The following is a 12,765-nucleotide window of genomic DNA, read 5'->3' on the forward strand; positions in this document are numbered from 1 at the left end:
TGACATGGCGCATTTGGCAAAATATCCCTACCGTACGTTGTCCAGACCCTACATCAATGTGTAAAGCCGCAGTCGTCAGATAGGAAGCCCGTTTTGTTTATAAATACAGCCCGAATACAGAGGACGCCGTTTTCACACAACTCGCCACTACCGTGGGTTCAAATTTCACTCTTGGCGCGGTCTCTGCACGCGAAATATCAACTAAACATAATAAAATCGAAAAATGAGTTGTCAATAAATACGCCAGATGGCGTTAGTTGTCCGACAGGCGCCGTTTTTAGCTTTCGCGGCACGTTTGAAATGATCGGAACTCCATGTCCGATGGACGCCATTTTCACACAACTCGCCACTACTGCGGGTTCGAATTTCACTTTTGGCGCGGTCTCTGCGCGCGAAATATCAATAAAACATAATAAAATCGAAAAATGAGTTGTCAATAAATACACCAGATGGCGTTAGTTGTCCACCAGGCGCTGTTTTTAGCTTTTGCGGGACGTTTTAGCCGTACAGAAACAGCTAAACTTGACTAGGGTCCAACTCCTGACCACAGGAGCGATTAGATAAGGGATGGAAAGCTGGAACGCAAAGGTGCCCGTGTGTGCAAGATTCTTGTGCGAGTTGAGAATAATCACATGGCCTAAATTTAGCCCTACCCCTCACAGCGGTCCTTAGTCTGCGTGTAGCTTCAACTTGTGAAGGACTGTTTCCGGGACTGCTTTTAAATGCTTAACTTTTTTTCATTGTCAACTGTGATGGGTGGGGGAAATTAGGGGGCATGCAGTTGGTTGAGCTGTCCAGCAGAACGTTGTAATAAAATAAATGTGGAGAAAATAGTGGAACTTAGCATGCCTTCTGGGTATAAATAGAGCCTGGTTGTGTTAGAAATGTGGGGTTTGTTCCAAATAGTCGAGTTCGCAGAGAAAGGTGGCAGATCCTGCGCTATTGTGCGTAGGGCTTTTATTAATACATCAAGGGCGTGGCCTCTTGAAATTGCTAGGAATGTCCATCCCGGGCGTTACAAAGACTAAAGGAACATCGCAGTGATGCGATTAATAAAAAAATCTCTTCTGGGGCATTCTGGAATGAAGTATATTAATGTTGAATTCCAATGGCAGATCCGGAGCGGTCACCGTGCTCCACCGCGGAGCGCACCGACTCCGCGAAGAGCAGGTACTCCGAAGCTGCCTTTGGAATGCAGCCGCTCCAGCCGGAGCGGCTGCATTCCAAAGGCAGCCGCTCCGTGTCGAACCGTGATGAGAACAGGAAATCCCCAGCATGCTTTGCGTCGCGCCTTCCCCAAAATCGGCTGGTTCCCGCGTGTGCGTTCATCTCGCGCTGCGCGGCTGGAGGAGGCGGAGGAGGCGAGCACTGGCTGGAAGCGCAGACGGCGGCGGCGTTGGCCACATCACACGGCAAAAGTAAGCTCCCTAGTGAGTTCCGGCCGACTCCGCCGATCCACGGAGCGATCCCGACTGCGACGGCGCTCCCGATCTGCCATTGGAATGCGTCTGCTCCAGACAGAGCAGAAAAGTTGCTCCAAAAGGGCTCCGGATCTGCCATTGGAATTCAACATAAGATATATGCTTCACGCCTGTATTGCAACAAAAGTCAGAAAAGTCTGTTTTGGGGGGGAGGGGGAGGGGGTATTTTTCTTGTTATGCTGACACCTATTCACACGTGTGCACATCTTTTACATTCTGGCTGTGACTATTCTGGATTGCATTATACTACTACATCCACATCCGCATTTGACATAGACTTCCACATATGAGTGTGGGGATTACCAGACGTTCTTGGGATGTTTGGCGGACGTTTTGTGCCATCTAGAGAAACAGTCCGCTCGAGTCCATTCTGTGCCTTTTGCGGTCAATGGGAGAGACCTTCGTCCTGGAGCGGACATAGTGGGCTGTCGGTGGTGATGATGATGAAAGAAATGGGCACCGGGTTTGTGGGGGAAAAAAAATTAAAGCCGTACCACTCAATGTGAAAGCTGTCGAAAGTGCAGAGCAGTGATTCGCCATAATGGGCTGTAGCGCCGCTATCTGCTCGCTGCTACCACCCAATGCAATTCAGATTTCCCACCTTCGCAGCGCTCGCGTGCCCCCTGCCTGAAACTGCACCAGCGGGAGTTCTGTTCTTTTTGTGCTTGCTTTTCCTCCCGCACGTGCCAGCATTGCACTGCCACTTTTTTTCGCTTGCTATCGTAAAAACCAACTCAACGAGCATTCCTAACTAAATGAATGTGAGTTCTGCCAGTTAATTACGTATATTTTGCCTCAAATGTATCTGTAGCTTTCTTTGCGCTAAACAACAGGGAGATGTATGACAAGCGCCAGCGGTTCGCGAGCTTCGAACGGTAATGACAATTTAAACTGCTTTGTTTTCGAAGCCTCTGTGGGACGCCCTACGACAGAACGCCGGGCTCTATTTGGGTCTGTTGTCTCGCTGCGCCGCCTGATTCCGGCAGTCGCTTGTTATCGAGCGTTACAGCGAGCTACGACAACAAGGCGAGCCCCTAAAGTGCTCGGCACTTAAAGCAAGATGGCCGGTTCCTGTCGTCACGCAGGTGGGTCGTGCCTGGTGCGAGGAGGGCCGCAAGCGGTGCAATCTGCTCAAGTGCTGGGGTCGGGCGCGGCGCGGAATGATCCAGTGGATGTTTCTGAGCCCTGCGGAGGCGTTTCCGCAAGGAACGCACCCGGTGGACCGGGACGTCGGCCTGCTGTCGGTGTCGTTTGGCACGCTGGTTCACATGGACACGTTTGTGGAGCACCACATCTTCTCGGGGTGCCTCAAGAACGGCCACCGCAACTACCGAACGCAAGCGACCTTTCAGCACGACCAGCGCATGGCGCACATTGACCTGCACCTCAACCACCTCGGGGAGTGCGACGAGCCGCTGAGCGAGTACCGTTTCCTCCTGCCCTACGCCAACATACTCAAGGTGCGTGCGCTCAGTGCCTACTGCGAGGGTGGATTCCGCTTTCTGCTTCGTGAGGAAGTTACGGGAACATGGTAGCAGGGGATGGGAGGGTTGATTGATTGATTGATTATTAGGTTTAAGCGGGCGCATGGGTCTCTAGGATTGAAAAATTACCTAAAAAGCATTTTTTAGGTATTACTTTTCTCCTGATTCGCAGTATGTTCTCCAAAAATTCCATACGTAGAACAGTACCTGGTACTTATAAAAGCCCCAGGGGCCCGATTTCAACAAAGAAATAACAATTTTCCCATAATTCCCCACTTTTGCCACGAGTGGTATCGCAGTGATACAAAATTTTTGAAAGGCACATCCCAGCATATATTGCAGCTAGGAAGATCATTTCTTTTGCGCTGTGAAGGTGAATGTTTAAACCATGCAATATAGGAAGCAGATTTTGCATGTGTTGTTTCAGAAGTTGTTTAATTAGCAGTATTTGTAATTGGTTAGCAGGAGTAGTTCAAACCTAGAAGTTAAAATTGCTGTAAACATGACTGTGATTGCAAAACAAAAAAACTGTTTCCGACATTTCATTCTTCACAACTTCTGGTATCTATTCATGCCTTGCTGGTAATCTTTTGTGGAATAGTTTCTTTCCTATTGTTCTCAAGAACAATCAAGGAATTTTTTTAAATTTCCTCGGAAACTAGTTACATAACATTAAAACTAATTAGATATTTGAAATCGGCAAAAAAAACTGAACAAGCCCATGAAGTTTCGTCAAAATTGTGTGGGAAGCAAAAAAAAAATTTTACATGCCCCCTTTACATGCTGACGCTACACAGGCGAAGAGGCGCACCGTATTGGAGGGCTTTGTATCAAGGGGGCACATGGGTCTTTAAAAACTTTTTTTTGAAGTTATGATGATAAAAATTGGGGGACATATGTAGTTTTTCATCCTGATTGTAGATATAAAATCTGTTTTTGTGTAAAACGGCTATGTTTAAATTTATTCAGATTTTTAAATCTGATTTTTTGACAGCTTTTGTAAAAAAACTGCTGGAGTGACGCGGCTGAGCAAGGTACCAATGAACTGTACACAAATCAAGGAGTGCATTAAGACTAACAGTATCATTCTACCTGGTCTGTAGCAGAAGTTACGACTGTTTGAAGTTTGGACTTGGAAGGTGGGAACCAGAAAAACTGGTTTTTCCTTAAAATGGTAGACATTTCGATATCTACGTTTCAATAAAAAAATTTTTTTGTTTCTTACAATGATCTCTATTTATACTATTGTAAGGATCAAATGTCTCAACTTTGCGAATTATGTGATTGTGTGCAGATACAAGTCATTAGGCTGTTAAAGTCGGGCTACTCAGCAAAGATTGCTTACATATAAAAAAATTTTAATAGAAACTCTGCTGAGCTGAAATCACTACAAAGCTATGTTTTGGAAGACCGGAGTTGATTTAACAAGTTCAAACAAAATTAGTAGCCCTAATATTTGTCACCTTATGCCTCAAGATTCAGATTCTGAACATTTCAGAACTATTTTCAGCCCTGATCGTTCCACAAGACATATTAGTAACTGGCAGAACCTATCCTGTGCGGTGCAACAATCTGGTAGCAAATTCCAAATGCTGTCCAAATTGTTGCACGGAGTCCCGTTATGTAAGTTGTTGTTGGTTCTGGAGACAAAGCTTTGTTCCCTATAGCTATGGCTGTTAAAGGCCAACTGCAATCAAATTTCACCCCAACCAAATTCACTTTTAACGTGCATTAAGTACCACGAAATCATCTGGGATACGAGTATTAGCCCCGTGAAATGCCTCGTTAATCAGTTACAAGCATTTAATAAAGCCCCGCCGCAGACCACGCTGCACCTGCCGGCGGGTCGCGTAAACAGCCATGAAGCGCCTGTGACGCTCCTGCTGTCCGGAGCTTATTCCTCTGACCAGCCACGCATCTGGAGGACCGGCCGAGCTCTGCTGCACACACTTCACCCATTTGCTGCTCCGTGCGCGCGTAGAGCTTGTGCGCAGACTTTCTCCCGAACTGCTGACGGTCCGGCCGCTTGCTGGACGGCTGCAACGTCACTGCAATCGCCGCGCTCTGCTCGGTTTCGGTTTCAAAACCGCCGATTTTTGCTGACCGCTTGCAGTGTCCACGCGTGTATTTCAGCTGTCGTATTTTGCATCTTGCTTTCTTTTTAAGCAGACTATACGGAAATAGGGTTTTAAAGAGGTCGAAATTTTGAGTGCAGTTGGTCTCTAAACATGTCCAATACGTTAACCACTAGTAGGAGTTGATACAGTACAGTGACTGAAATGAATCAAACCACTCGTAATCTCAAACTAAAATCGGAGGGGATAATTAAAGGGAGTTCTTAATCATTGGCATGCGAATTTGAGGAATATGTGCAGTGTTTAACCAAAATACAGTGAAATCTTGTTGAAACGTTTTTCACAGGAACTGGAAAATAAAACGTATTATGTGAAAATATTACACAAAGGGGTTGAACAAAGGAGGAAAATATGCATACTTCGTCAGCAACTGATTTTTATTGAGCAACATTGAAGTAGCTGTTCGATTTGTGCTGCTTTTTTTCTATATCAACGTCCAGGAGTAAGTTCTTCTGAATTGTAGAAAAAGAAGCTGCCGGTATTTTTCGCTTCGCCGGATATTGTTTTGCATGACAATCCGTGTCGTGAAGAGATTTTCAACAAAATTGTGTTGTGTGGGCACTTATAATTGTGTAAACTTGATAAACAATGCATACCTGGTTTGTTTTCCGGTATTGGCAAGTAAGAAAAGAAATGCAGTTACGGTTTCACCGAAGCTTTCTGCAACGCGTTAAGTGATGTCTTGATAAGAAGCCAATCACAGTTCTCCCTCGTCTGCACAATATGTCGGCATAGAGCAAGCTTGCAAAGGGTCAGGTAAAGCTACAACATCGGCGCCATGATGAAACTCTCTGCAACTGAACGGGAGATGTCTGATCTCTTATACGACTGATCAACACGGTCTAACTTTCTGTCAGCAACACGGGTGAGTGGCGCGGGCAGAAGTAAGCATGTTTAAAGTAAACTGGGTATTTGTAAACTGCTTACACTGTTTCGCACGAGTCTAAACTGTCATTCTGCTAGCCGGTATTCTTGCACACGTTTGCCGATGTCTCACGTAGCCTGTAATGTGAGTTGCGCGAACGTGAAACTTCTGGCCTGATGAGATAAATGACCAAAAGCTTAAAATGAGAGTTTACTGCATAAACACGTTTATCAAAGGAACTTTGAGTAGTTGAAACTTAAAACCAACCCATCATTTACTCATCAAGCGCAAAAATTACTAGCGAGAAGCAGTGATACAGCGCCGAGTCACCGAGTCCCACCATCACGCAGTTCGATTGCTTTCCTGTTTCCTCCAATAAACAATGCTGTTAACATTGTTTTGTTTGTTGGATATGTTCCCTTTGGCTTACTGCAGAAGTGTTCAACAGTAAGTTGGCGGTTAAAGCTCTGGGTTGATTAGAATTTATGAAAACACACCGGAGTGCTGGGTTATGAATGCGAAGTGGCTTTTATTCCACAGTTTTCTGCCGCGTGAATTTTTCTCATCAATAGTATAGTGGATAAAGTGTCTGACTTCAATGTAGGCTGGCCATAACGTAGGGCTGGCCCGGTGGCCGCAAGTTCAAGTCGCACGAAGGGCACTTTTTAATTTTTTTGCTTGAGCGATGTTGTACCATTTGATACAAAAAAGGGTGAACTTCAGCAAGGAACCTGGCTACAAACCGTACAGACAGCCAGTAGGTCTTAGTTCCGCTACAATGTTTGCCAGACTACTGAAGCAGTCGCAACACAAGTCACGTTGATAGAAAACTGTTTATGGCAATGAATGGATGCATTATTTTTGGAACATCGGGTTTGCAGCTGTAGAGACCAATGTGCACAATAACTCTTGAATGTTCTTACTGTGATGTCACCGCTAGTTGGGCTGGCGCCCGACGATGTGCGCATGGTTGCTTGTGATGTGCTTAAAAACAAAAATTTCAAAGGCGTCTCCTAAATTGCAGAAGCATTGAATTGTGAAAATATATGGGATTTGTTCTTAAAAGGTCGTTCGAGCAGACAAAATTCAGCAAAGGCAGATGCATGTTCTCTTCACAACCCCTTTGAATTTCTTTACCACCTCGGCACAACACCCCTTGAAAAATACCACATTTTTTCGAATATAAGGTGAGGTTTTTTTTCCAAAATCCGTAGTCTCGTAAGTTATACCCCGCGTTATGTTCGAAGAATGATACTTTCTTTTTTCTTTCCCGCCCCCACTTAGACCGAGTCTCCATCCTTATATTAATAAAGTTTCATTCATTCATTCATTTCTTTTTTGACTCTACAAATTGAACCCTCGCCTTACAATCGTGACCGCCTTATAATCGAATAAATACGGTAATTCTGGCTGCGCCACTGTTCCCGCAATGTCGACCGTACCGATTCAGATTGGCGACGTCGGCGCGTTGCCGTCCTCCTCTCTGGCCAGGTGCTCATGAACGAGAAGGCGCGCTTTGTCGAGCTGTACCTGCACCTCAAGATTCCCGCCATGCTGATGGGTGAGATGGTGGACACTACTGGGCGCTCCAGCGCCGCCAACGGCGGAGGGGCGCAGGGTCCCCGCTGGGAGCGGCACCTGAAGGTGGGCTGCAAGTGCCTCAAGAACGTGGTGCGCACGAGCTCGCTGTGCGGGGGCCTCATCCTCAAGCTGGTGGCGCGGGATGCGACGGTGGCGCGGCGCGTCATCGGCCGCCTCACGCAGCGCTGCCCCCACACCACCCTCTTCGGCTACGCGCCCGTGCGCACCTTTGTCTCCGACAGGTCCGCCCACCGGTGGGCCGACATCGTCCAGGTGGGGGAAGCGAGGTCGCAGCACCCGTCGAGTGGCGGTAATGCAACTTCCCGCACGTGCTTTGTTTACTCCCCAAATGGTTGAAATGTGGCTCAGGTTTGACAGTTCGAAACCTACCGTGCTTTCTGGTGTATAGGTCACGTTTTTTTTCTGAAATTTTTGTTGGTGCGTCTTATGTATAGATTAAATCCGGCGGCCGCGCGTGGTCCGCACTCGGAAAGGTGCCTGTGTGCTGCGTGATGTCAGCGCACCTTAACTCTTTCGTTACCGCGGGAAAATTGACCGATTTTTAGGGGTCCAAGAAAACATTTTTTTTCTGCTAAAAAAATTGGTTAGGCACTAATTACAGGAACACAAAATGCAGATTATTTAACGGCCTTTCCAATAACACCAGTTTTTTAAAAATGTTTTCATATACCATAGTTGCGAAAAAAAATATCAAAATCAAAATTTTTGTCAAAATGTCGAAAAAAATGATAAAAAAGAAGTTGTGTATAACAAACTACCAGTAGTAGAAAAAAAATTAGAATATACATTTTGTAGAGAAACATTTCGAAAATACGCCCTAGAAAAAATGTCGACGTGCGCAGAACAGTTTTTGAGATATAAAAAACAATGCTAACATGCGCGGTGCTCGTGTCATGCGGTGAAGCCCAACCTCCAATTCAAAATGTGCAAGTTCGGGTGGTTCTATTAAGAAGAAATCTGGCGGTTTCACATTATCAGAGGCACCAATTTGCCCCCACATAATGTAAAAACTTCTTGTCAATCACTAACTTTGCATTTACAGCCAGCACAATATTTGAGAGAAGCACGCGATGCGGAAAAACATGCATGAAGTTGAAAACGGAACTCCGTGGTTGATGCTCGTTGACGTTCACGGTCAGTTATCTCTCAAAACATAAAGTTCTGACTCGCATCTTCTCAAAACATCTTCTGACTCGCAATTGTAGCCTTGCTTGGAGGGATGAGGTGCGATGTGCTAGAATGGTGCCCTGCAAACTTTGGCCGAGTAGCTGTTGCGCGATAAAAAAGATCAGCACAACGAGCCTCCTCTGTTGCAGCGCCACCTAACAGTTTTCAAATGAAACAGTACAAAAACTTATCGGAGACTCCATCCGAATAGACAGTTCAACTAAGCAGCAACACTAGACACCCGGATATACCCTCGTATGGAAACGAAACTGGAAGGCGAACAGCTGGCAGTGTGTAAGGCCGGTTTGAAGCGCTGTCCTCGTCGGAACAGATATCTGGTGACTGGGTGTGATTTTTTGACTTGCATCTGAAGTTCTTATCGAAGAAATCAGGTTAGGGTTCAGTGAAATCAGGAGCAGCATGCTTTGTTCGAGGATCAGTCGCGGACGCTCAAGGCTCCATGGCAGGTAGCCTTGAAGTTGGGTAACTGCGTAGTAGCGCTAAATATGAATTTCGCGATGCATAAATGAAACTAAAACTGTTGTAAACTGTTCGCGATGGGTCCTGGGGCAAGTAGAACTACCACACAACTTAGAACAACGTGCACAAAGGCAATAAAACTGCCTAAAATCATAAACTAGCTTTGCAAACAGGCACTGCTTGACATTTTCAGCCAATTTCTGGGATTATTACTGTCAGAGTGCAAACCTGATGATTGAAAATCGTTTGCTGGTTCATCATTCATGCCCTGATAACAAAAAACAAATGCTGATGCAAAATAATTACGAGTGGCACACATTCTTCGCTGGTAGAAGTGACACACAATGACCATGCCCCTTTTCCACACCAAGGTGATCCAAACATGTGTCAAAAATCATGTTTTTGTTGCAAAAATGAAAACAAAACTGATTTTGAAAGGCCATATTCTGATCTAACTCCAAACAGCTTTACTTGTTCGAGCAACGCCTGGAATGCTATGAAAATGCACTCCCAAAGTATCGTTCAAATTGAACGATTTTGAATAGGCGCGGCAACGAAAAAGTTAATTAAGAGACACAGCTCTGTGGTCGAAATCAATGAATTATTTGTTAGCGAGTCGGAGGAAGAAGGCTTCGATGGTTTTGCCTAAACGCCGTCTAAGTACATGCCACCTGGGTGTATCAATAAACCATTTTTGAGAAGTTAGTTCTGTCTAGACTATGGACGGTAGATGCACGTGTCTAGCACTGCTTACCGGGGGATGTGTTAAGAGGCGGCGGTCGCCGCAACCATGTACTTTCACCACAATTTCCAACGAACTGATCCTCTATGAGTTTACCTGATTAACACCTACCTGATTTACCTGATTTTGTACACCGGTGCGTCTTATGCACCGGTGCGACTTATGTTTTTTTTGGTGGGGGGGACTGCCGTTTTGAGGGGGGTGCGACTTATACAGAAGTGCGATTTATAGACCGGAAAATGCGGTAGTTATCACGAGTGGAGCATCTGCTATGCAGTCGACACGGTATTTTGTGAAACTGTCTGCTGTCGTGTTATCTCTGCTGGATGGTTGCGCACAGACGGCCTATCTGACGTTGAGCAATCACAATAGCCGTTCCACCTTCCATTTGCCATTTCACCTGATTGCCGTTTCACTGGCAAAGTAGGCAAAGAAAGGCACAGCATGCATGTCGGCAGCTGGAGGTCGTTTGCGGTGTGATGAACGGCCTTGAAGGATGTAGCGTTGTAGAGCTCTCGCTTGAAACATTCATTGTCAGTTCTTTTGATGAAATTGCTAAGAACAAATTGGATCACAGTGGATCAGGGTATTCTGTAAAGATGGTGTGTGTGTGTGTGTGTGTGTGTGTGTGTGTGTGTGTGTGTGTGTGTGTGTGTGTGTGTGTGTGTGTGTGCGTGCGTGTGTGTGGGCTCAAACTATGCTCGTAGCTTTGGTACTTCAAGGTGCAAAAGCAGAAATCAGTTGTGGGGTAAAGCACTGGGGTGATCTTTCTCTTTTATAGTTAAATTCTGAAAAGGAGGAGGTCCTGTGATGATTGTGGCGAGAGTGGTGATGGTTGGCATTTGGTGACGAGATTAAATGCGAACCTATATATGGGTAAACCTCTTTTTTTGCACGCACAATGTTGTACAATTAATTGATTGAATAAGTTTCTGAGGAGGTCCCGGTAAGTGATTGGTATTTTTGGTATCTTATGCTTGGTATCTTAGTTTGTGCCGAGATAGTGTAGTTTCTAGCAGCCGGAGACTTTGGAAATATACCGGCTGTTGGAAAGTTGTTTTAGATGCTAAAAATGTGTTATTATGCCTCACTCTCTTTTACACGTAGGTCTTGCTCAAGGATGGCGTTTTCTGGTATGCTTTATTTAATATCAAAACCAGCTATTGCATTTACCCGGTATTTTGCAGCAAAGAAACGAACCATTTCTTACCTTGAGTGCAATGTCTACCGAATTGGCCTTCTTTCAAATATTTCTTTTTACCAGTCCTTGCATTGGGAAAAAAAAAAAATGTGCACCAATCCAGCCTGTGGAGTTAGTCGGAAAGCGAAGCTGTGAACGACACCCACAATGATTATCCATGCGACACCACTTGAATTTACAAACGTGGATCTACAAAAAGTGAAACTACAGACAAGTGAAATGCACTTAACCACACCCTGTTATTACTTCAAAGAGATATGTTTGGCTCAGGTTAAATTAATGCATGATTCATGAACGATGATTGGTTGAGTTGTATTGGTAAAGTGCACGAGTGGAAACTCTTTTTTTTTTTGTAAAATTAAACGAATCTCAAACCCGATGTTAGACAATCTCACTATTCCTCCATCTCTGCCGCCGCCGACAGAAGCGAGGAAATCGGCGGCAGAAGCAGAGAAGTGAGATGCCATGCGTAGGTGCGAGCTTCCTTTAATAACTCTTAGCGAATGCGTAAGGCGCGCACGCGGCTGCTGCACATGCCGTGGGGGGGGAGCACCCAGCGGCATGAGAGGTTGCGTGACGCTATCACGTGGCATTCAGCGAGACGCGGGGGGTAAACCCGCAGATGTGCTCGGTGAGTGCACTGTCTGTCTCCCCCATCTCCGCGTGGGCTCGTAGCTCAGTCGGTAACACAACGGGCACTCGCTCCGTTTCTCTATTCGTTCTAGGTTCAATTCCTGGCGGTGCCAGTAACTCTTATTTGGTTGCGGGAATTTTCTGTTGACACCAACGGTCGCGACAGAAACCTTAAGGGGTAGAGGTAAAAAGTTTCGCTTAAAAAAAAATGTTGATCCCCGTAAGCAGCATTTTCTGGTTTGCCCAAATTGTTTTTTGCGAAGTGTGCCCTGTGTGTTTTAAAAACAAGTGCTCATGTATGACATAATCAAGAGGCAGACTCTAGAATCCCACGACATATTCCGAGCACAACTCGAGTTCCAAACTACTCTCGCTCTAGCCACGCCGTGGTCACGCACATTCTCACAATGAGCAGACGCCATACGACATCAGTGGTAAGCCATTCAGTACTATGGACGCAAAATTTTCGTGGAAGGGATAAAATGACCTTGTTGTGCCCTGTTCAGTTTTTTTTTCCAAGTGGTGTAAAAAATGCTTACATAGCTTCAGTTGGAAAATCTCGAGTAGAAGCGGGCTGCAATTTGTTGTACGTCAGGAGTTGCGAAAAATTCTTAAATCATGAATTCCCCCCCACCCCCTCCCCCCCCCTTCCCAATGGTAACTTAGCCACTGATGGCTGAAAAGTTTGCAATGGGGCTTTTTGATTTACAGATTTGGACTCGCCATGTATAGTCCACAGGTGGTCCACGGATTTTTCATGCCATAGAAAGATTTGTGAAAAATGAATGCCAGATTGGTTTTCGGGGAGCAATGAGCCATGAGCTCTGCGGTGATTCCAAGACTGGAAATCGAGAAGAGCCCCAATACATATTTGCATCTTGGGAACTGTGGTATGAGAGATACTGTAATCGTGAAGTTACCTAGCACAAAGAAAAGGTAATGTATTTATGTAACATACGTTGTGGAAGAACGTAC

At 45.5% G+C, this 12,765-nt stretch overlaps 1 protein-coding gene across 4 annotated transcripts in view; it reads left to right on the forward strand.

Annotated features, from left to right (window-relative positions):
• LOC144162939 (uncharacterized) overlaps positions 1-12,765 on the forward strand; it is a 52,710-nt gene that overhangs the window by 13,905 nt on the left and 26,040 nt on the right. For all 4 annotated transcript variants that reach the window (XM_077693677.1, XM_077693675.1, XM_077693676.1 and 1 more), the window contains 2 exons: positions 2,567-2,941; positions 7,457-7,819. In XM_077693677.1, the coding sequence (XP_077549803.1) occupies positions 2,567-2,941; positions 7,457-7,819 (738 nt within the window). The remainder of the gene's footprint in view (positions 1-2,566; positions 2,942-7,456; positions 7,820-12,765) is intronic.

Source organism: Haemaphysalis longicornis, unplaced genomic scaffold (assembly GCF_048455015.1).
Source record: "Haemaphysalis longicornis isolate Haplotype H1 unplaced genomic scaffold, Haemaphysalis longicornis Haplotype H1 scaffold_12, whole genome shotgun sequence".
Taxonomy (NCBI): Eukaryota; Metazoa; Arthropoda; class Arachnida; order Ixodida; family Ixodidae; genus Haemaphysalis; species Haemaphysalis longicornis.